This window comes from Sus scrofa, chromosome 3 (assembly GCF_054392235.1).
Source record: "Sus scrofa isolate SSC_HxYL_T2T_F1_AM1 chromosome 3, Sscrofa_HxYL_maternal_Yorkshire_Landrace_v2.0, whole genome shotgun sequence".
In the NCBI taxonomy this organism is placed as follows: Eukaryota; Metazoa; Chordata; class Mammalia; order Artiodactyla; family Suidae; genus Sus; species Sus scrofa.
In genome coordinates this window covers 620,274-642,364 of record NC_139385.1, presented here as the reverse complement: position 1 = coordinate 642,364, position 22,091 = coordinate 620,274, and the positions used below count along the sequence as shown (strand labels likewise).

General features: G+C 64.3%; 2 protein-coding genes across 4 annotated transcripts in view; one reads left to right on the top strand and one right to left on the bottom strand.

Moving 5' to 3' along the window:
* The window catches only part of C3H7orf50 (chromosome 3 C7orf50 homolog), a 94,794-nt gene extending 88,040 nt beyond the window's left edge, over window positions 1-6,754 (top strand). For all 3 annotated transcript variants that reach the window (XM_085016294.1, XM_013987679.3, XM_085016293.1), the window contains 2 exons: window positions 1,325-1,406; window positions 6,171-6,754. In XM_085016294.1, coding sequence (XP_084872420.1) covers window positions 1,325-1,406; window positions 6,171-6,235 — 147 coding nt within the window. In that variant the 3' untranslated portion in view covers window positions 6,236-6,754. The remainder of the gene's footprint in view (window positions 1-1,324; window positions 1,407-6,170) is intronic.
* A 1,787-nt stretch (window positions 6,755-8,541) lies between these two features.
* CYP2W1 (cytochrome P450 family 2 subfamily W member 1) lies at window positions 8,542-14,986 on the bottom strand. Its single transcript, XM_021085945.2, has 9 exons — window positions 14,789-14,986; window positions 13,871-14,033; window positions 13,438-13,587; window positions 13,214-13,371; window positions 11,187-11,360; window positions 10,731-10,869; window positions 10,458-10,642; window positions 9,997-10,138; window positions 8,542-9,873 (listed from the first exon to the last, which is right to left on the bottom strand). Exons 1-9 carry the CDS (start codon window positions 14,960-14,962, stop codon window positions 9,677-9,679), a joined length of 1,482 nt encoding a protein of 493 aa, XP_020941604.2. The 5' UTR covers window positions 14,963-14,986; the 3' UTR covers window positions 8,542-9,676.
* Window positions 14,987-22,091: the final 7,105 nt, after the last annotated feature.

The following is a 22,091-nucleotide window of genomic DNA, read 5'->3' as shown; positions in this document are numbered from 1 at the left end:
CCTCCTCGCCCCCACTGCCCTCCTTGCCCCCTCCTCACCCCCGGTGCCCTCCTCGCCCCCTCCTCGCCCCCACTGCCTCCTCGCCACCGTCGTCCCCACAGTCTCATCCCCGCTGTCACCTGCATCACCACCACCATCACAGCCACTCTAGGCATCGTCACTGCCGCCACCACTGGTGTCATCACCGTCACCACGCAGACCCCGCACCTCCCCCTAGAACTCGTCTTCTTTCCTGGAATCCTGGGGATGCAGCCAAGGCTGGGCTTTGAGCCTTGAGCCGGGTCCAGGAACAGGGTGGCTGGGCGCTCTCCAGGGGATCCCGGGAGAGCCGGCGGGGCAAAAGTGTTGCCCCGTGTGAACCCCGTGACAGGCAGGAAGGGCACCGTGGGGACGGGGGCGTCCCAGAGCCCTGTGTTCTATGAAGGGGTGATGCCCAGCCGCCCCTGGGCTCTGGATGAAGCAGAATCTTCTGGATTCCTGGAATGGCTGAGCCACCGAGGAGTCACGGGCAACCCGGGTTCCGCCCGCTCCCCCTTGGTAGACCTGGTGTCTCACCCAAGCCTGGTGACCCCACTGGGCCTGGCAGGGCTCACACCTGCTGGGCAGACCGGTGCCACCCCCGCCCCTCAGCCATAGCCAGAGCTGTGAACTGGTCCTTTGCTCTCTTGCAGTCCTTGGAGCGGCTGGACGTGTGCGACCTCCTGGGGCAGGGCGGGACCACCCTCCTGGGTGCACCTGGGCCCTGGAGAAGGGTCTCTGTGCGCCCCCCCTCACCGCACACCGCCCGGACCCCACCTACCTTCCCCGTCCCGGCGTTCCCATCTCCGCTTGGCACTGGCGCCCTGTGCTGCCCACTTCCTCTGCCCCCGACCCCGCCAGTCCAGGCTCTGCGTGGCCAGCGGGCTTCGTCCTGGTGTCCTCGGCCCCTGGGTGGGACGTGCAGGCCGGCGTGGTCCTCGGGGTCGAGGCTCCCAGCCTCCCCGGGCTTGTCCTCTCATCCTTGTGCCCTTCCGGGGGCGGGTGGCCCTTCCAGGAGGACTGATGCGGGCTCCAGGGGCTCCTGTGAGCCTCCTACGGTGAAGCGCGAGTGCCTTTGCTGCTCGTGCTGGGGGGGGGGGGGGGCGCCTGGCCGAGGGCCCCGCAGGTGTGTGGCGGCGACACGTCGTCCCCGGCGTGGGGCCTCTGAGCCGCCCTCGGGCGGGGAAGGTTCTGGGCCTGGATGCCCTGCGCCCAGCCGGGGAAGGGCCCCCCCAGGCCAGTCGGCGCAGGCGCCCTCCTGCTCCTCGTGTCCCGGCGCTGAGACGTCCTGTCCTTGCTTCCCCAGCTGGGCCCAGAAGCGCGAGGACTGGAGGTTTCAGAAGACGAGGCAGACCTGGCTGCTGGTGCACATGTACGACAGGGACCAGGTGGGTGTGCTGGGGCGGGGGGCACCCTCGGGGCTCAGGTCGCCCAGTGGTGGGGTGGGCAGGCCCCATCCGGCACAGTGGCCTGGGCGCCCGGCCCCTCTGCGCCTGGCCTCCCTCTACCCCCGGCCCCTGGGCCCGGCCGCACAGCTCCTTCCTCGGCCCGTTCCTCTCGAGGCCCAGCCCCGGCTCGGATTACAAAGAGGCCGTGGCCGTGGCCCCCGGCCATCCTTACGGAGACGAAGCCCGGGCTCAGGAGGAACCCGCTTGGGGTGGGGTCGGAACCCTGCTGGGTTTGCCCGGTGGCCGGACTCTGAGCCCAGGAGGCTGCGGATGTGGCAGCACCGCCGGAAGCCCTGGAGGCCCGGCGGGGTGTGGGGCTGAGGCTGAGGCTGGGGGCCGGTCACCCCAGGCACTGCCGCGTGCGTCTCCCACACGCCGGCCTCAGCCAGGGCTCCACACCACGTGGCCACCACCAGCTCCGACCCTCGGTGACGTCCTGGTTGCGGGGGGACCCGTCGAGAATCACACTCGCCCGGCGTCTGCCCTCCCCCCGCCCCCCCAGCATCCTCTGGTCCGGATCGTTGCTCGTCCACTGACCCTCGTGGCCCTACCTGCTCCGAGAGGGCAGTTGTCGGGCCAGCGAGCTGGGTTGGGCCTGTCCACGCCCGGGTGGGGACATCTGTGATGGCTTGATGGTGACACCAATCACGTGACTCTGCTGGTGGCTTTTCTGTAACGTTACCGACTCCCCCGGGGACGAGCTCGCGTCTGTGGGGTCGCTGCCCTGTACTCATCAGCTCTCCTGTCCCTCTGTGGCCCTGTCTGGGTCAGTGTTGCTGTGATGCTGGCCAGATGGGGCTTTTCTGTGTCCTTTGTCGTGTCCCCGCCAAGGAAGAGCCTGGCTGCCTCCCTGTGGAGCCGCGCGGTACCCTCGTCAGCGTGGTCCCCTCCCCGGGTCCCCGCCGTCCTGCCACGTCCACTCTCCACTCGGCTCGGGGCACCCGCCCCTCCTCCCTGTGGTCCTCAGACATCTGTCCCCACGTCCCAGGCTGAGGGGACAGACCGTGAGGCGTCTGCAAGAGCCGCGGGCAGAGGCCTGGCCTCCCCACACCCCGGGTCTCCGTTCCCTGGACCCCTCTCTCCCAGGACTGAGGGCTTGGGGTGACAGCTGGCTAGACTGACCGCCCACCAAGCCACCTGCCCCTGCCAGAGCCCCTCTGCTGCCTGGTTGCCCCCGGCCACTCGAGACCACCTGGCGTGTGTCCTAGGGAGCTTTCAGTTTTGATGGAGTCTGATTTTCCCGTGTTTTCTTTGGTTGCTTGTGTGTTTGCGACATTGCCGAGAGGCCACTGCTGCCTGATCCGGGGCGGGGCGGTTTACCCCCGCTTTCTTCCAAGGGGTTTCTAGTTTCCGTCCTCACGTTCAGCCTCTGGTCGCCTCACAGTCGCTTCCGAATGTCGCGTGATCTTGGTGTCGCCAGCGCGAGGCCATGCTGTGGTCCCAGCAGCGTGGCCTGAGGACGGTGCTTCCGGAGTCCCCGTCGTGGCTCCGTGGAAACGGATCCGACTGGGAACCGTGAGGTTGCAGGTTTGATCCCTGGCCTCGCTCCGTGGGTGAAGGATCCGCCATTGCCGTGAGCTGTGGTGTAGGTCGCAGACGCGGCTCGGACCTGGCATTGCTGTGGCTCTGGCGTAGTCTGTCACCTGTAGCTCCGATGTGACCCCTAGCCCGGGAACCTCCACATCCCGCGGGTGCGGCCCTGAAAGGACAAAAAGCAAAAGAAGAAGACAGCTCTTCCCCCAGCGGGTGGTCTTGGCACCCAGCCCCTCCCCGCACCTGCGGTCCTTCTCCTCCGTCTGCCCTGCTGCGATGTGACCCCCCGGGAATGGGACTCGTCTGCTTCCGCTGACCCCCGGGCCCCCAGCCTGGCAGCCTGGACGACGGGGTACAGCAGGTGCCCTCTCAGAACCCGGCCTCCAGCGCTGCCCTGGGAGATGGGACTGCGTCTGGATGGGCAGCTGCGAGGGCGCGGTAGCCAGTGTGAGTGAGCCCCTGAGGGGGGTGAGCCCCTGAGGTCAGGGACGGGCTCACACGGCCCAGCCGGGCCGTCAGAAAACCTTGGGCTGCGGGCACCTGGCTGCCCATGGGTCTGGAGTGCTGGGAACTTTGCGTCCTCATTCAGCAGATGTTTCCTGGGGGCTCAGCAGGGTCAGGATGGGGCCGGGGTCCTGTGCTGCTCTGGCCCCGGCCTCTGTGGACAGAGGGGTCTCTGGCTCCTTCCTGGGAACCCAGAGAAGGGACAGTCCCCAGAGACGTTTGTTCTCGCTGTAAAACCGGTCGTGGCCTGGCTGCTCCTGGCGGGCCTGAGACCTGCCCGCCAGCCTGGGGCTCTCGGCGCCTCCCTCTCCGCCACCGCCCCCACCTAGAGAATGAAGGCGGCCCCTCGTCGCGTCAGGTGCCAACCTTAACCCGGAACCAACCAAAGACTTAGTGGCGAGAGCAGAGCGGAGCTCACGGTCTCCGTCCGGACCCAAAGCACCGTGACCCAGAAAACAGACCAGCAGGAAAACCTGAGCCGTCAGCAGTCTCACCGGGAAAGTGAAGCCACCGCCCGCAGGCTCCGGTCAGGGGCCGCCTCGGGGACGTTCAGAGAGCTCGTCTCCCTCGGGGTAAGGGCGCTGCAGAGCAGGCCGAGGCTCCGGCAGGAGCCTTTCGGCAAAGAAGACAGGTGAGAGCCGACCGCGGCAGAGGTCAGGGCCTCGGCGGAGGGCAGGACGCTGAGGTCAGGCCCAGGGCGAAGGTCGGGACCGCAGTCAGGTCAGGACTCGGCCTCCCACCCGCCAGGCGGCAGCTCCCTCTTGTTTCCCAGGTCTCGCCCTGAGAGCCGGGTACACGTTCAAGACGTCTCTCTTCCTGTGCGGCCCCGTTTCACCCACGTTGCTTGTGGTCTGTTGGTCTGTGTGACCTCTGGTTTCGAAATCAGAGACTTTGCTCCAACATCTGGTGCCCTGTGGGGCCCACGTGTCCTAGGGGGAGCCTCAAAGCCTGGCCGGCCCAGGGGCCCCCGGCTTCCGTGCGGCGTGGGCAGGGGCTGGGCCCAGCCCCCAGTGTCAGCTTCTCTGGGGCTTCTCTCTTGTATTTCTCAGATTCTAGAAGAGAAGCTTCTAGTCTTGCCGCAGAGCTGCCAACATCGGGGGGGGGGGGGGGGCGCCTCCAGCACACAGACCCTCTCGACGCCGGCTCCCCTTGGACTCGCCCGCCTGGAGCCCCGCACCCGCGGCCTCCGCGGCCCTCAGAGGGTTGGGCTCTGCACCCCAGCCGCTTAGTGAGTTTCTTGGAGCTGGGATTTGCACACCGTGACATCCACTGCTGTGACGAGCTCTGGCTTGTGGTGAGGTCCAGCGTCTCTGGGCTCTTCTAGCTGCTGGTGCTTTTGCTGTCGGAGCTGAGACCGAGGAATCCAAGGCCACAAAGATGTTCTCCCCTGGGTTTTATTTCCTAGATTCTAAGGGTCTTAGTTTTAGCTCTTTCTTCCAGGACTTGGATCCACTTTGCGTTAACTTTCGCACGTGGCGTGAGGGTCAGCTCGCTTTGCTCATGGGCGTCCAGCTGTCCCAACACCACCTGTTGAAAAGAGGACTCCCCCTTATCTGGCCTTGGCAGCCCTCAGAGGTCGCCTGGCCACGGACTCTCAGTCCTGTCCCTGGTCCGCGTGTGTGCGGACGCCTAGGGCTCCGCCGTCCTGACCGACGCAGCTTTCTAGTGGGTTTTGAAGTTCGTGTGTGTGGCTGCTGCTTTGGCCTCCCCGCAGCACAGGGAGCTCCCCAGCCAGGGATCAGATCCGAGCTGCAGTTGCGACCTAAGCCGCCCGTGTGGCAGTGCCAGATCCTTAACCGACCGCTGTGCCAGGCTAGGGATCAAACCAGTGCTCCCAAGATGCTGCCAATCTGGTGACGCCACAGCGGGGACTCTGCTCACTGCTTTTTCAGTGAACTTCCAGCCACCCGTTTTCAGCCCCGTCTTTATTCTCACTCCTGAAAGTGACTGCACAGCTGGTTCTGGAGCCCTGGGGGCAGCAGGGTCGGGGCGGTGGAGCCTGCAGCATAATCGGGGTTTCTCAGCTCAAGCCTCATCTTCCGCAGGCCTACTGACTCGTTTTCAGCCCCTAGACGTTGCCACCATTGTCTTTTTTCTCTTTGTCCTCAGAGCTCTATCTCTGTAAAAATCTATCTGCTTTTGGAGTTCCCATGTAGCTCAGTGGTTAACAAATCCGACTAGGAGCCATGAGGTTGCATGTTCGATCCCTGGCCTCGCTCCGTGGGTTAAGGATCTGCCGTTGCCATGAGCTGTGGTGTAGGTCGCAGATGCGGCTCGGATCCCGCGTTGCCCTGGCTCTGGCGCAGGCTGGTGGCTGCAGCTCCAATTCGACCCCTAGCCTGGGAAGCTCCATATGCTGTGGGTGTGGCCCTAAAAAAGACCAAAAAAAAAAAAAAAAAATCGATCTGCTTTCTGTTGTTTTGGTAGCTTTTCAGGAAGGCGTGAAAATTGATGTCTGCCAGCCTCTAGCACAAGCCAGAGCCTGGCACCTGGGGGAAACAGCAGCGGCTGGAAGAGGACACACGCGGCCAGCTGCCTGTTCCAGCTCCTGGCCCTGTGGTCCTGTGGTGACCGGGCAGGGGGTGCGGGTGCAGCTGAGCACACTGAACCCGGCTGGTCCCCCAGGCCGTCCGCACGGCCCCTGACCACACGTTCTCTCCCCTGCAGGTCTCCGAGGAGCACTTCCCCACGCTGCTGGCCTACCTGGAGGGGCTCCAGGGCCGGGCCCGTGAGCTGACTGTGCAGAAGGCCGAGGCGCTGATGCGGGAGCTGGACCAGGCGGGGGCCGGCGCGGAGGCCTCGCTGCTGGGGAAGACCCAGCGTGCCCGCCAGGTGCTGCAGCTGCTCTCCTAGGGGAGCTCGGGTGGGCCTGCGCCTCTCGGGCTCCAGGGGCGGGGTCCCCGGTCCCCCTGACCCCTGGCTCTCGGAAGGACTGCCTCTCGCTCCAGCTCAGCCAGCTCACCCCATAGGGATGGCGGCTGAGCCCCTTCACAGCGGAAGGCGCTCACTCAAACCACCTGGCCTCCCAGTGGCCCTCCAGCCCCCGAGGAGGGGCTTATTGGGGGACGTGTCTATTTTTCTACCAGGATGTCTTGGAGGCTGGCTGGCGTCAGCCCTTCCTGCCAGCTGTGTCCGTCCCTGTGTTCACCGAGGGCCTGGGCTGTGGCTCATGGGCCTTGCTGGCCAATTATAAGGGAAAGCTGAGTATTTTCAGTAAAAACTGGCCCCCAGAGGCCGTGCCTCTCCTGTGATTCGTTCTCTGCCTGTGGGTCGTGCGGGCGGATCGTGAGTGGCTGCCGGGGTGCAAAGAAGGGCAGATTGGCTGATCAAGAATGTAGCTGAGTTCCCTGGCAGCCAAATCAAAAAGGGAAGTGTGAGGAGTTCCCTGGTGGTGAAGCTGGTCCGGGATCTGGCGTTGTCAGTGCACCTGCTCAGGTCAGTGCAGTGGCGTGGGTTTGATCCCTGGCCTGAGAACATCCTGAGCTGCAGGAGCAGCCAAAAAAAAAAGGTGGTGGGAACGGGTCCTTGTTGCCTGTTCGTGGAAACGTTGAGGAGAGAGCCAGGCATCCTCCTCGTGGGCACTGGCCTGAGGCCTCCTTCCTCCCTGAGGCCCCATGGGATGCAGTGCTGTGCTCCGCAGCGGCCCTGGCATCACTGGGTGTGGGGCCAAGCTCTAGATCCAGGCAGTTCCTGGGGTCCCCGTGCCGGCCAGAGGGGGCGCTTTGATGAGCCCGGGTGAGTCCTTGTGGGAGGTCTGCCTGCAGGTCCCTGGTTCTCCCAGGTCGTCAGGGCCGCTGGGCTGGCAGCCCTGGGGGTGGCTGTCCTCCCCGTCAGCGCCCAGATGCCATCGGCAGGAGAGTGCTGGTCCCAAGAAGGACGGAAGGCAGGGGGGCCACGTAGGCTGACGCGGCGGGGCCGTCGCGGTGCCCCGGCCCGCGGGGCGGTTCCTGTGGGTTACTAACGCCGCTGGTGAGGCTGAGGAGCAGCCCCCAGAGGGCGGGTAGAGCCCCCCCTGTTGTAAAGGAGTCCGGACAGAGCTCGGCAGGTGTGGGCCGTGCCTTCCGGGGTGACTGCAGAGCCATCAGGCTCACCGACTGCCCCCTCGCCCCCCAAGGAAGCCGCTCTTGGGGCCAAGCAGCTGTAGGATTTATGGCTGAGAAGCGGGTGTTTCCTGTTGGCCCTCGACTGTGAGAAGTGGGGGCTCAGCAGCTGCTCCCCCCACGGTGCCCCTCCCTCCCAGCCCCAGGAGGGTCGTGTCCACTTTGGGTGAATTGTGTTGAGCGTGTACAGTCGGTCCTGTGACTTTTCAGGGACCGTCCAGCCAGTGTCCCCGCTGGGCACCCCTGCACAGTGGGGCTTCTGGAAGTTAGACGCCCTACCCCATGTGTTCCCCTGCGAGGGGGCGCAGCATCGTGGCTCCGTTGGGCTCAGGACTGATGGGAAAATGTCTCCTGTCAGGGTCCCTTCGGGCCCAGGAGCTGAGACACCGTCTGTGTGTGTGTTCTCGGGGGTTCGCTTATGGTCTGGGGCTGCTGGGGTGTGGCGGGGGCGGCCCTGGAGCCAAAGGCAGATCTGGACCAAGAGCCACCCGCCAGCCCCTCGAGACCCCGAGGCCGGGGCTGCAGCCGTGAGGACAGCCGTCCAGGGAGCCCACTTACCCACACGAGCCCAGCGCTGCCTCCAGGAAGGTGTCCGGCTCCACCTCCCCCAGGCCGCCCTCCCCGTCCAGGCCCCTTTCTGGACATGTCGCCAGCACATCCGGAAGCACCCGTGCCTGTGACGCGGCCCTGCCCTTGGTTTTAGGGAGCTTCCCACCCCCGCCCCCCCGGGGGGCGTTGGAGCGTCATGTGCTGACCTTGCAGCCCTAGGTCCTTCCACTAGGACCTCTGGAAACGGCTCAGAGGCTGGGGGAACACGCTCCCCGTCACAGGGTGCCTGGCACTGAACCCTTGGGCCGCAGGCCCCTCCACCCCTCACCCCCACCCTGCTCACTCACCAGTTCGCCCCCCCAGGCGAGCGTCCCCACATGGACAGCACAGCGCGGTCAGGCTTTTTAATTCCTGCTAATCTGATGCTCTCCAGGAAGGGCCTCTGACCCCCAGCTGGAGTGGGGGCGGCTTCTGCACACCCCCAGCCCTGTGCCCCCTCCAGTCCGGTCTGCCAGCCGGGCTCTGGGAGGGCAGGAGCCACGCCTGGCTTGCCTGCATCCAGCTCCACAGAGGTGTTGGCGAGGCCTTAGCTGTTTGTGCAGAATCCGCCAGCGTCGCTAACCAGCCCGGTCCTGGGCCCCAGTGTCCACCATCGCCAGCTGGCCCCTGAGGGTGCTTGTCCCCCGAGAGAGGAAGAGCTGGTTCCAGCCCGTGAAAAGCCAAGGCTCTGGCCACGGGAAAGGTCCGGGGCAGACGAGGAGGTGAGCGGTGGGAATGGCCCAGAGGAGAGGCTCTTGGGGGTGGCCTGCCTGCAAACCCCCACTGCCCCTTCTCACCGTCACCCCGGCTGGTGGCTGTCCTCTGACTGGCCTGTCTCCCACTAAGGTAGCCCCAGGGCTCAGGGTCCTGGCTCCACGGGCCGAGTGCCACCTGGCACGGTGCCAGGGAGCTCTAAGACCTGGGTGGCGTTTGCAGGACCTGGGTGGAGCTGCAGTGGAGCCAGGGCCCAGCTCAGTGCAGTGAGCGGGGCCCGCGGGGCCTGCGGTGCCAAGACTGCCTCTGGGCGGCCCAGCAGCCCACTGCCATCTCCCTACAGCCCTAGACTGCAGGTGGGTGGTGCCTGGTGACACTGGGCCTGCTGAGGAACCAGATGGGGACAGTGGGGGAGGCATGGGGGAGAGAGCAGCAGGGAAAGCCCAGGGGAGGCTTGTGGGGGTGTGAGGAGGGGGTGCGTGGAGGCTCCGCCGGGGCATCTGGCTGCAGACAAGCAGCAGTCACGCCCCAGGGTCTGGGCTGGCGGGGGGGGGGGGCGGGGAAGAGGACGAGGCTTGGGCGGGGTCTTAGGGCAGGGGTGGGGCACCCCTGTCCCCCTTGGTGCCCAGACGTGGCTGCCAGGTCTAGGATACACAGCCCTCGCTGGCTGAGAGCCTGGCTTGGGTTGGGGGGCGGCCTGCCACGTGGTCCCCATCACCCACAGAGCCCCCCGCATCACCCTCCACCATCCCAAGCCAGGACCTCCCACAGTCAGTGCCCCTGCAGCCTGGGCACGGCGCACAGGGCCTGGGCTGGTGGCCGCATGGTGAAGGCCGGGGTGGGCGTGGTGTCCAGGGTGGCGGGGCTGAGCCCGGGCGGGGGCAGCAGGCGGTATCTCTGCAGGAGGCCCGCAAACAGCAGGAAGAGCTCGGACCTTGCCAGGCTCTCCCCCACACAGACGCGGCGGCCTGCGGGGGACACGGGTGCAGGGTGGGCTCCCGGAAACGGCGGTGGGGTAGCCCTGCCGGCCGGCGAGCCTGGGCTCCCGAGGCCCCTGGGGACCCGGCCGCCCGCCCGCCAGGGCGCAGTACCTGCAGAGAAAGGCAGGAAGGCCGCCCGCTTCACGAAGCACCCATCGGCGGCCAGGAAGTGGTCGGGGTTGAACTGGCGCGGCGTCTCCCACTGCGTCTCATCCAGGAGCACGGAGCTCAGCAGGGGCACCACCGGCGTGCCCTGTGGGCGGGCGGCAGGTGGGCCTCTGGCCGGGCACCCTGTCCTCCCGGCCGTGCCTTGGGCGGGGCCTGGCAGGGGTCTGCTGGGGGTTCCGCTCCGACCCGCGCCAGCTGTGGCCTAGCTCCACTTCCCAGGTGACCCGGGCCACGCAGTGTGGACCCCAGTCTGCTGTGGGGAGGCCCCAGGTTCGAGGGGGCTGTGACGCCCAGGGCTGCCCCCTGCTGAACGCTCTTTCCTGCATCCCCACGGGCATCCCTGAGACCCTCAGCCCTGTCCACCCGGAAGGAGAGGAGCAGGTGGGGGAGGCCCGCCCGCCCACCTTGGGGAGCAGGTAGCCGCACAGCCGGGTGTCGGTGGCCGTGCACCGGGGCATGTGGGGCAGCAGCGTGATGTAGCGCTGGACCTCGTGCAGCACGGCGTTGGTGTAGGGCAGGGAGCGCTGGTCCTCCAGCCGGGGGGGCCGCCCGGGCCCCAGCACGCGGTCCAGCTCCTCCTGCACCCGGCCTGCGGGCGAGAGGGTGGGCGCCAGTGTCCCGGGAGCCTCCCTCCGCCCCCTGGGTCCCGGGCGCCCGCAGATGGGCTCTGGGCGCACCCTGCACACTCGGGTGCTTGCTCATCAGGAGGGCGGCCCACTGCAGCGTGGCGGCGGTGGTCTCCGTGCCAGCCATGACCATGTCCAGGGTGCAGGCCACCACGTTGTCCTCGGCAAACAGGCCCTCGGGATCTTTCCCCTGCAGAGGTGAGAGGGGCCAGGCTCAGCTGGAGGCTGTGGCTCCGTCCGGCTCCGTGGCCCTCCCACAGGCCCAGGCTCAGGAAGGGCGGGGACCACAGGTCAGGCAGGGGGGCCAGGGCAAGGTCCGAGCTGAGCACCTGCAGCCTCCTGAGGGCAGCACAGCCTCCCCGCCACCCCATTTCACAGGTGAGGAGCCTGAGGCTCAGAGAGGCCCCCAGCCAGGAGGTGTGGGACCAACAAGGATCCCTCCCCACCCCCGCTCCTCCTGGGGGGGACCTGGGGCCTCTTGGGTGGTGAGGCGGGGCTCGGCCTCACCTGGCCCTGCTGGATCAGGGCGTCCAGGTAGCTCTGCACACGTCCTTGGCTGGGCGGGTGGGGCCGCCGCGCCTCCAGGAGGGTCTGCAGAAGGGCCCGCACCTGCTCGATCTTGCGCAAGACGGGCCGGTGCAGCTGGAGGAGGGCCCCGAGCCAGGGGCAGATGTTGAACAGCTGGGGGCGTGGCGGGAGAGTGAGGGCGCCGACCGATCCCCCAGCAGGTGTGTTCACCTGTCTGGGACCCCTGGCGCAGCCCCAGGCTCCAGGCAGAGGTGCCGCAAGAGTGCACCCAGTCTGGGGCCCCTGCCCTGCCCTTCCCAGTGGGCCCAGCAGCCCCAGGGGCTCTGATGAAATCCTCCTTCTCAGCGCCCGAAGGAGGCGCCACTTGGTAGGCAACACACCTGGGGGTCTGTGCAAGTCACAGCAGGCAACTGTCAGCCTGTCCCCTGCTCCCCGCCCACCTGTGCGGATAAGATGAAGCAGCCGGCGGGGGGTGGGGGTTACTGCTGTGGGAATAACCTAGAATGGGCTGCGACTCATTTTTAAAAAGAAGGGAGGGAGTTCCCGTCGTGGCGCAGTGAAGACGAATCTGGCTAGGAACCATCAGGTTGCAGGTTCGATCCCTGGCCTTGCTCAGTGGATTAAGGATCCGGTATTGCCGTGACCTGCAGTGTAGGCTGCAGATGTGGCTCAGATCTGGCGCTGCTGCTGTGGCTGTGGCTGTAGTGTAGGCCAGCAGCTATAGCTCTGATTGAACCCCTAGCCTAGGAATCTCCAAATGCCGCTAATGCAGCCCTAAAAAGCAAAAAAGTTAAAAAATAAAAAAAAAGAAGGGAGGGAGTTCCCGTGGTGGCGCAGTGAAAAAGAATCCGACTAGGAACCATGAGGTTGCAGGTTCGACCCCTGGCCTCGCTCAGTGGGTTAAGGATCCCGCGTTGCTGCGGCTGTGGTGTAGGCTGGGGGCTACAGTTCCGCTTGGACTCCTAGCCTGGGAACCTCCATGTGCCGCAGGTGCAGCTCTAAAAAATAATAATAAAATAAAGTAAGAGAAGGGAGGAGCTTCCGCTCTGGCACAGCAGGCTCTGGATCCAGCACTGCTGCAGTTGCCGCTCGGATTCCATCCCTGGCCTGGGAACCTCCATGTGCCGTGGGTGCAGCCAAAAAGAGAAAGGGGGGTGGGTTTGCAAACTTGGGAGCCTCAGCTCAGCCCGTCGTGAAATGGGGGTCACGGCACAGCCTGTCTGGCCAGGTTGTCTGGGGGCCGTGCACCCAGCTGCTGTCCCGCGCCCGTGCCCCACCGCAGGGACCGTCACACGGGGCGCAGGGACAGAGGCCTTGGGATGGCCTACTCCCTGGAGTCCCCTGACCGTCTGGCCTCCGGCCTCCTGGGGCTGCCTGGGGGCTCGGCCAGCCCAGCTTCGGGAGGAAGCCCCTCCCGCCGCGAGGGGTGGATTCGAATCGGGGCTGAAGCCTGCGGCCTCGGGGGCTGGAGACACTGGCCTGCAGAGCAGGGATCCACACGCCGCGGTGCACACCTCCCCCACCTCACCGTGCCCCGCACGTGCCGACGCGAGTCACAGCTCAGGCTGGCAGTGGTGGCCACCCATGGGAACGGTTAGAATCTGGGAGAGAAGGACACGCACAGGGGCACAGTGCGTTTGTGACACTGAAGAGCCGTGGTGGAGGGGACGCCAGGTTTGAGGGCTTCGGGCCTGGGAGCAGCAACCCCCAAATCCAGGGGAGAAGGGCCCGTGCGTACCCCGACCTTTGAGCAGGTGCAGCTATTACTGGTGGGGAGAGGGGAGAGGCGGGGACCCCAGTCCTTGTTTCCGAGAAGCACGGGGCCTGGCAAGGGGCCCACGGCCCCTCACTGTGAGGGCAGGACACGCCTCGGGCCTCCTGGCTCCGAATCCAGCGCTGCCTCCGCAAGGCGCAGCCCACCTCTCTGTCGGGGGCGGTGCTGGGACCCCCTCCCGCCCGTCTCAGGCTGGCTCCCCGCCCCCTGCCCCACCCGAGGGCGACCGCACCTGTATGCTGGGTGTCCCCAGGAGGACCATGACCTCATCGATGAGGCCCAGCAGGGACACGAACACGGGGTCCCGGTAGTCAAACCGCTGGCCGAAGAGGAGCGCGAAGAGGATGTTGGAGGGAGCCCAGCCGAGCAGCGCCAGCGGGAAGGGCCGGCCTGGGGGCGGAGACGGGCCTCAGGACTGAGGGGCCCCGCGATGGGGGTCCCCCAGCCCCCACTCACCTCCGTAGCTGTCCAGCTGCCCCGTCAGGCACCGCAGCTCCTGCAGGACCTTGTCGGCCACAGGCGCCCTCCCGACGCCCAGGCTGTGCAGGACGCGCACGGTGAGCTGGCGGGCGGCCCTCCAGCGCGGCCCTGACGAGAAGAAGATGCCTGCGGGCCGGATGCACGCAGAGATGCGGGCGGGAGCGGGGGACTCACTCCCGTCCCCAAGGCTGTTCCCCCGGAGCTGGCCCTGGCTGGCCCGGTCCCCTCCGGTGTGCCCTGGTCCTGTGTGCACCCACCCTGCCACATGGACACCCCGACGCTCCCACAGGACCACACTGGGCACGCCCCTGCCTGCTGCCCCACGCAAGGGCCCTTCTTCTCAGCCGCCGTGCCCGGTGGGCCCCAGAAGCAGAGCTGGCCTCTGCCCCGCCCCGAGCCGCACACCTACCGCCGCCTCCCTGGATGAGCTGGAAGATGGCGATGGGGGGCCGGCCGGCCAGCTCCTGCCTGGTGCCCACCAGGGCCTCCCTCACCGCCTCGTAGCCGGTCAGCACCACCATCTTCTGGTGCCCCAAGTGGACAGTGAACACTGGCCCGTACTGTTTGGCAAGCTGGTGGGGACAGGACAGCATCAGCCCACGGCCCCACCCCCAGGTCCCCCAGGAGCCTTTCAGTCCGTGTGGTTCACTGCCCGCTCTGCAGCCCCCAGCACATGGACGGTGGCCTCCAGGGCCTGAGAACCCTGGTGCCTGCAGCCTGGTGGGGTGGCTCTTGCAGCCCAGGGCACTCTGTGCGTCACGGCTCCCCTGGGAGCCAGGGCTGCCCTGCCCTCCTCCCCGCCCACCTGCAGGGCCCGGGGGCCACCAGGCAGCCTCATGGGCTGGACAGCGCTCAGGGCCAGGGCCAGGCCTGCACCTCTGCTGCATCCTCGAGCCAGCCAGCTCGACCTGGGCTGGGGTCCGGCCTGCAGCCCAGGCGAGGGGGGCCATACCCAGCGGCAGTTCCCCCCTGCCCCACAGGCACCTGTGTGCCCTGCTCCTGGTTCTTTCAGGTGCCAGACCTCTGCTGCGGGGTGCTGCTCCCAGGAGTGCCCTCGTCTAATGCTGCCTCCTCCAGGGAGCCCTCCTGGCCTGCTTCCTGGTCCCTGCTCCTTGCACTGCCCACCTGCTTCCCTCTGGGGTGGAGTGTCTTTCTCTTCCCCGAGGCAGGACAGGCACTGAGACTTCCTGTGTCCCCTGGGAGGCCAGCACCTCCCACTCCACAGGGGTCCTGCTGAGTTGGGGCTGGGGTGGCTTCAGGGCTGGCAGGGGGCCCGGCGCTGGCCCAGGCGCAGATCCTGGCCGAGGCCACGCCCGCTCCGACCTACCTCCATGAATGACCGGTCCTGCTGTGACACCCGCAGCAAATGCAAGTTCCCGATGAGCGGCAGTGGGCGCGGCCCGGGGGGCCAGCGAGGGGCCCGGGAGGGGGTGCGGGCGAAGGTGCAGAGCAGCCCCCAGAGCCCCAGGAGCCCCAGGAGCCCCAAGAGCAGCGGAGCCATGAGGACGGCGGGTGGCGAGGCCCCAGTCCCCTCCAGGGCCGCCCTCTGCCTTATAGGCCTCCTGGGAGGGCGTGCCGGCACCCCACCCACCCCGCCACCCCGAGAATGTGGAATGAGCAGTTTGCAGGGGACGGCCAGGCGGCTTAAAGCGGCAGGCGTGCGTGGAATGTGGGGTCGAGTCTGCGGCAGGGGCCCAGGGGCCGGGGGCCGGCGTCCAGGCCTGCACTTGGGCACCCTCGGCCCTCGCCTCGCTGGGGAGGACTCAGCCTGGCGGCCGGTTCGCGGCCTCTGCTCGGTTTCCCCATCAGAGCCCAGCTCGGGGGCCTGGGGCCTCGCCCTCCCCAGGATCGGAGCCTCCCTCTGCAGCACCTCTTTGGCCTCTTCCACACCCACCACCATCTGCGTCCGCCAGCTTCTCTCTGCCGGGGGCCCGGGGGACACCAGGCAGGCGTGGCCCATGGGGTCTGCACGGCACATGCCTCAGATCTTGGGGCTTCAGAGGCCCCATCGGTGGGCTTGCCTGGGGGACAGTCTGCTCCTTGGTGGCTTTTCAACCACTGTCACCCCCAGGCAGGAGGCACTTGCTACACTGACGCAGGTGGAGGCAGGATGGGGTTGGTAGCTCAGAAGGGCCCACCTGCAGCAGGGCCTGATGGGCAGCAGGTGGCCAGGTTCACGAGCCCCCGACGGTCTGGGCCACACTCCGGTCGCCTAAACCCCAGTGGCCCAGCTGGGAGGGGCGGAGGCGCTGCTTTGGAAGTGAGCTTTGGGGGCTGGGAGGGCTGCTGGCTCCAGAAGTGGCTGGGCCTGCTTCGTGCCACCTGCCCCAACATGAGGCCGTGCAGCCCCGTCCTGCCGCTGGGCCCCTCACCAGGGGCCTGTCCCCGGGGCTGCTTTGTGTCCCACACAAACCTCAGCGCCAAGGCAGCCTGTGGGCCCCTCCCCTCCCAGCCTCAACGTGCACACCTCCCCCGACGGGCTGCTCACTACCGGGCAGACTGCACGGCTGCGGGTTTACGGTCACAGAGGACGCCTGGAACTGCTCGGCCTCCGGATCCTTCAGCTGAGTGGCCGGTGTCAAGGCCCTCCCTGCGGGCACAGGCTGGAGGTCCTGGAGGAGGAAGCGGGGCTCACCTGGGAGGCATTAGCAGGCCCCATCCGGCGCAGGGTGCGCGGGCGGTGAAGCCCCACGGCATCAACTTTGAGTGGCCTCCTGACCGGCGAAGGGAGAACAGTGGGGACACTCACGGGCCTGGGAACCCGGGGAGGTCGGCAGGGTGACAGCGCCAGGCTGTGCAGGTGTCAGGTGCCAGCACAAGGCGTTTAGGGCAGAAAATGGAACAGAGGCAGCTCACCGTGTGACCTTAACACAGGGAGGTTTCCCGGGGGTGGCGGGGGACTGCTGGGGCCCTTTCGGACCCCCGACCTCAGGAACCCCGGCTTGGGGGACTTGTGTTTTTAAGCTTCAAGAGTGAGTGAGTGAGGAGTTCCCGTCGTGGCGCGGTGGTTAACAAATCCGACTAGGAACCATGAGGTTGCGGGTTCGATCCCTGCCCTTGCTCCGTGGGTTAAGGGTCCGGCGTTGCCGTGAGCTGGGGTGTAGGTCGAAGATGCGGCTTGGATCCCACGTTGCTGTGGCTCTGGTGTAGGCCGGTGGCTACAGCTCCGATTTGACCCCTAGCCTGGGAACCTCCATATGCCGTGGGAGCGACTCAAGAAATGGCAAAAAGACAAAAAAAAAAAAAAAAAAAAAGAGTGAGTGAGTGAGAGATTGAGGCCACAGCCAATGACCTATGACCTGTGACCTAGTCTTGGAATCACACAGCTTTGTCACCTTAGGGGAGCCAAAGTGGGGTGCTGGATGGGGGAAGGGAAGGTTCTAGAAGAGTCCAGACCGGTCCTCGTGGGATCCCGTCCCACTGGGGCTCGGGTCTGCCCTACCTGCAGGTGGGCTGTGCCGTCTGTCTGTCTGCAGGGTCCGTGGGGCCCCGAGTGCGGTGGCCTCACCCTGGCCGCCCCTCCCAGTGACCCCCCCATCATCCTCACGTCCCAGCCTGCATCCCCCCAGCTCATCTGGTGCCGCCCCCACCCCCAGCCTGAAGCAGCCACAGCAACGACACAGGCGCCTCTCCTTTCTCCCAGACCCCCTGCCAGAGCTGCTGCCCCCTCTCTGCGCCCCTCGCTGCCCCACCCCCGGAGAGGGTCCTGCCTGCGACTGTGGCACGGGCCACACCTGGAGGTCCGGGGCTGCGGCAGGCTGGGCAAGATGGTCTTCCTTGCTGGGCTGCCTGGTGCACGTGGGCCGGGCCGGTGCCACGGCAGGCTCAGGGGCAGCTGGGCCAAGGACGGGCGACCCTCCTGTCCCCAGGGCTGTTGGCGCCCCTCGGCGGTCCTGGGTCACCCCGTCTGGACACTCTTCCCTCCGTGACACCTGCAGAGGCCAGGGGCCCATCTCCTGTCCCGGGAACCTGCTGCCACCCCCCGCAGACTCTGGGGACGGGTGTTGGTGTGGCCCCTCCTGCGTCTCAGTAGGAAGTCCCACATGTCCCCGAGAACGTCCCCTGCCCTCCCGGGCCTCTCCCTCCCGGGTCCCTCGGAGATGCTTGGCCCCCTCTGGTGCCCCGCCTTCTTCTTCCACAAGTTTATTCACGACCGAAACCCTCACGTGCTGAAGGGTGGAGCTGGAGCCCAAGACAAGCACGCACCCCTGGAACCTTCGCCACGTTCCCGACAGCGCTGTCCTGTCACCCCAGAGTCTCCGCCTGCCCCCTGCCCCCTGCCGCATACTTTTCTTTTTATTTTGAAATATATTTTCAAATTAAAATATAGTTGATTTAAAAATCAATGTATGGCATTCCCGTTGTGGCTCAGTGGTTAACAAACCCGACTAGGAACCATGAGGTTGCAGGTTCGATCCCTGGCCTTGCTCAGTGGGTTAAGGATCCGGTGTTGCCATGAGCTGTTGTGGTGTAGGTCACAGATGCGGCTCAGATCTGGCATGGCTGTGGCTGTGGTGTAGGCTGGCGGCTGTAGCTCCGATTTGACCCCTAGGCTGGGAACCTCCATATGCCACGGGTGCGGCCCTAAAAAAGACCAGGAAAAAAAAAATCAACTTTTTTTTGGCCACGCTCATGGCATGCGGAAGTCCCCAGGCCAGGGATGGAACCTGAACCACAGCAGTGACAACACCAGACCCTTAACCTACTGAGCCACAAGGGAACTCGTTCACTTTCAATTATTTTTAAAAAATATACCATTTTATTTTGCTTTGCTTCACTACCTTATATTCCATTTCATTTCCTTTTTGGCCATGGCATGCAGCAGCTTGACGTGGGATGTCAGTTCCCAGACCAGGGACTGAACGTGGGCCACGGCCATGAAGGCACCAAGTCCTAAGCACTAGACCACTGGGGAACTCCCTGCTTCTTATTTTTAGAGAAACAATGGGCCAGGATCGTGCAGAAGCCTCTCCCTTCTCTGTTACTGCTGCCTGTCTGTCATTCCATCTCAGGCCCTTACAGAGCTCCTTCTAGAGAGAGTTCCCATTGTGGCTCAGCGGGTTAAGAACTAGACTAGAATCCATGAGGACGCAGGTTCCATCCCTGGCCTCGCTCAGTGGGGTAACGATCTGGCACTGCTGCAACTGCAGTTGCAGACACGTCTCGGATCTGGTGGCCGTGGCTGTGGTGCAGGCCGGCAGCTACAGCTCCGATTCGACCCCTAGCCTGGGAACCCCCATATGCCGCGAGTGCAGCCCTGAAAAGACAAAAGACAAAAAAAAAAAAAAAAAAAGAAAGAAAGAAAGGAAAGAAAGAAAGAAAATCGGAAAGCTTCAAGTGGTTCCCATAAAACGCAAATGATTTCTGTGTGGCAGGTAACCCCAAAGGCTGCCCTTTATTGTCTGTGAGATGTTAACCTGCCTGGAGTCCAGCTCAGCAGTCCGACCCTACAGCTCGTTCTCCTCTGACCAGACAAGGATAGGCACGGTTTGGATGTTTGTCTTTGAAGCAGCCCTGCCGTCTGGCCAAGTTCCCTCATTGATGGGTTAGATAAAACTCTGACACGAACATATTTGTCTGAGAGCCTTCTGAAAATTACACTTTGACATCAGAACTTATTAACGAGGAAAGACAGTGATACCGGTTTCAGGCAAGGGTTGATCCAGGGGCCAAATGACGTCATTATGATTCCGACGCCTTCTCGCTCTTGGGTCTGCCAGCTTCACCCTCAGGTGGCTCTCTGCCCATCGTGGCAACAACCACCTGCCACCCAGGCTTGCCTCCTGCCAGCTGTCCAGTGGACAGTCCCACTGGGTTTGTCCTGGTGCTCGAGCAGAAGCCTGGGGATGGTTCTGGTCAGACATGACTGGCGGGGGGTCCCATTGCTCTGACTGGGGCTCAGGTCACACCTAGCCTTGATCCCTGGGGGGGAGGGGTCTTCCCCAGAGGGGTCTGGTTCCACACTCAGCCCCTTGTCCACTAGTCAGCTGAGGCAGAGGGCCTCTTCCAACAGTGCGCCCAGCCCACCAGCCCTTGTTATAATTTGCCATCTGCCCATGGAGCGCAGGGGCTCTGCCCTTGAATCTGGGTGAGGGCTTGTGACGGCAGCAGAGGCACGGCTGTGTGACTTCGGAGGCTGGACCACTGAGTTGATGCAGCATCCACCTGCATCTCCTGGGCCCCTCATGTGCCGCCCCGGCCACTATGCTGTGAGGAAGCCCAGCAGCTGTAGAGGGGCTGAACCCCACTGTCCCCCACTCCCAGCCATGTGTGCTCGGCCTTCAAGGGGTTCCCAGCCCTCACTGCAAGTTCACGAGCAGAGCAAATGCCTGCTCTTTTACACCAGTGAGTCTGGGCTGTTTGTTATGCAGCAGTTGATAACTCGTATGCTGGCCGCATAACCCCCGGCTTGACCTCTGGGCGTCTCTATCTGAGATGAGGATGATAACACCTGCCTAGCTGTGTTCATTCTTCAAAAAAATGTTTGAGCACCTACTGTGTGCCAGACACTCTTGTGGGCCCCCAGGGCTGCCTGTGAAGCACCCCAGCAAATGAGAGGTGTTTCACGTGCCAGGCACAGGCGTGTCCCTTAAAAGCTGGCTGCTGCCTCCAGGTCCCTGGGCCTCTGAGGCTTTACCGATCCCTCAGGGCTGCCAGATGGAGAGGCCGCGAGGGCAGGCCTGGTGGGGAGGGGAGGGCTGTCCCTTTGACTGCTAAGCGGTGTGATCCCATCAAGTGGAAGAGAACCATTTGCTGGGTAATGAAAGCTTCTATTGTTCGCAGCTCTGGAAACGCATTAATGAATAACTCAGTGCTCGGTCCCTGAGTCCAGCGGTGTAGACGCTTGGTTACATGACAGGAACAGGTACAGTCATCCTTTGTAGTTTTAAGTGGCCCAGAGGCCCAGAGGATCAAGGCCCGGACAAGAGGATCGGGCTTTCCCAGCAGCCCCAGGCTCGCCCGCGGACACCCACCCGCCCAAGGCCCGCCAGCTCGGACACACGGGGCACCCAGCGGACTTCGGTCAGGAGGCCCTGCAAGTGGGTGCAGGGCGGGGCTGGAACGCGTCTGGGGGCGGGGCCAGGCCCGGGGGCGGGGGGGGGGCGAGGTTATGGAGACCGGCTGGCGGGGGGCCTCTCCGCAAGACCCTGACTTTCGAGGAGCATTGGTGCTGGTCACGTGAGAGCCCCGGGGTAACGCAGCTCGTCCAGAGGAAACAGCAGGTGACTCTGTGATGCTGAGGACCCCACGTGCTGGTCACGTCCCGGGCCTGGCTCACCGCTGGGCTGGCGCCAGTGATTCAGTGGTGGCATGGGGGTGGCGCAGGTACAGGCCAGGGTACAGGGCTGGGAGGAGCTCCGCTGGGCAGAGCGGGGGTCTCCACGGAGCCCCTTTACTCGTTACTGCTGCCATTATGGCAAAAATAAATAAGTGTCAGGGGTTACCTATTTATGACGCGTTTTCACTTTTTTTTATCGGTTGAACTGTGTCTCCCCAAATTCATATGTTGAAGTCCTAACTCCGACTACCTTAGAATGTGACCTTTTTGGGACCGGGGTCATCTCAGGTGTAATTAGTTAAGATGAGGTCATCCAACAGGATGGAGGAGAATGTGAGAAGGAGAATGTGTATATAGGAGTTCCCGTCGTGGCGCAGTGGTCAGCGAATCCGACTAGGAACCATGAGGTGGCGGGTTCGATCCCTGGCCTTGCTCAGTGGGTTAAGGATCCGGCGTTGCCGTGAGCTGTGGTGTAGGTCACAGACACGGCTCGGATCCCACGTTGCTGTGACTCTGGCGTAGGCTGGCGGCTACAGCTCCGATCTGACTCCTAGCCTGGGAACCTCCATATGCCGCGGGAGCAGCCCAAGAAATGGCAAAAAGACAAAAAAGAAACCAAAAAAAAAAAAAAAAAAAGAATGTGTATATATATCTGGGTCAATTTACTGTACAGCAGAAATTGACAGAACATTGTAAATCAACTCTAATAAACACTTTAAAAATAATAGATAAAAATATATTACATACAGGGAAAAAAAAAAAAAAAAAACGGGCCCTGAACTAGAAAAAAACAAAAAAGCAAAATAAAAGGGGGAAATTTGGACATAGACCCACGGGGAGAATGCCATGGGATGAGGCAGAGATGGGTGATGCATCTACAAGCCAAGGAGCGCCAGGAGGTGCCAACGAGGATGGTCAGGACACACCTTCATCTCTGACATCTGGACCTCAAAGCTGAGAAATCCTGTTGTTCTAAGCCTCCCAGACTGTGTTCTTTGTGACGGCAGCTCCAGGAAGCTAATACTCCTTCCTTCTCATCAGATAAGTGCCAGGATTAGGCCCCGGCGCCCCGGAGAGGCCCCGGCAGACACAGCCTGCCAGGACAGTGCAAGTCTGCTGTGTGTCTTTGGGCAACTTGCTGCACCTCTCTGAACTTCCGTCTCCTCACCATAAAGTGATGGCCGGAACCCCCCCTCTCCCGCCCCCACTGGGTTGCGGCGAGGGTTAGAGGCGACCAGCTTGGAAACGGCCCTTTCAGAGCCTGGGGAAGGTGCCTGGGCTCAAGGGGCGGGGCCTGGCGGCGAGGGCGGGCCCTGCATGGCGAGGGGCGGGGCCTAGGCGACGCAGGGCC

Coding starts and splice junctions, on each gene's coding strand:
- CYP2W1 (XM_021085945.2), bottom strand. CDS start 14,962: ATGGCTCCGCTGCTCTTGGGGCTCCTGGGGCTCCTGGGGCTCTGGGGG. Junction 13,372..13,437: donor GCAGCTGGACAGCTACGGAG/GTGAGTGGGGGC, acceptor CTCCGCCCCCAG/GCCGGCCCTTCCCGCTGGCG. Junction 10,643..10,730: donor CAAGCACCCGAGTGTGCAGG/GTGCGCCCAGAG, acceptor TCTCGCCCGCAG/GCCGGGTGCAGGAGGAGCTG.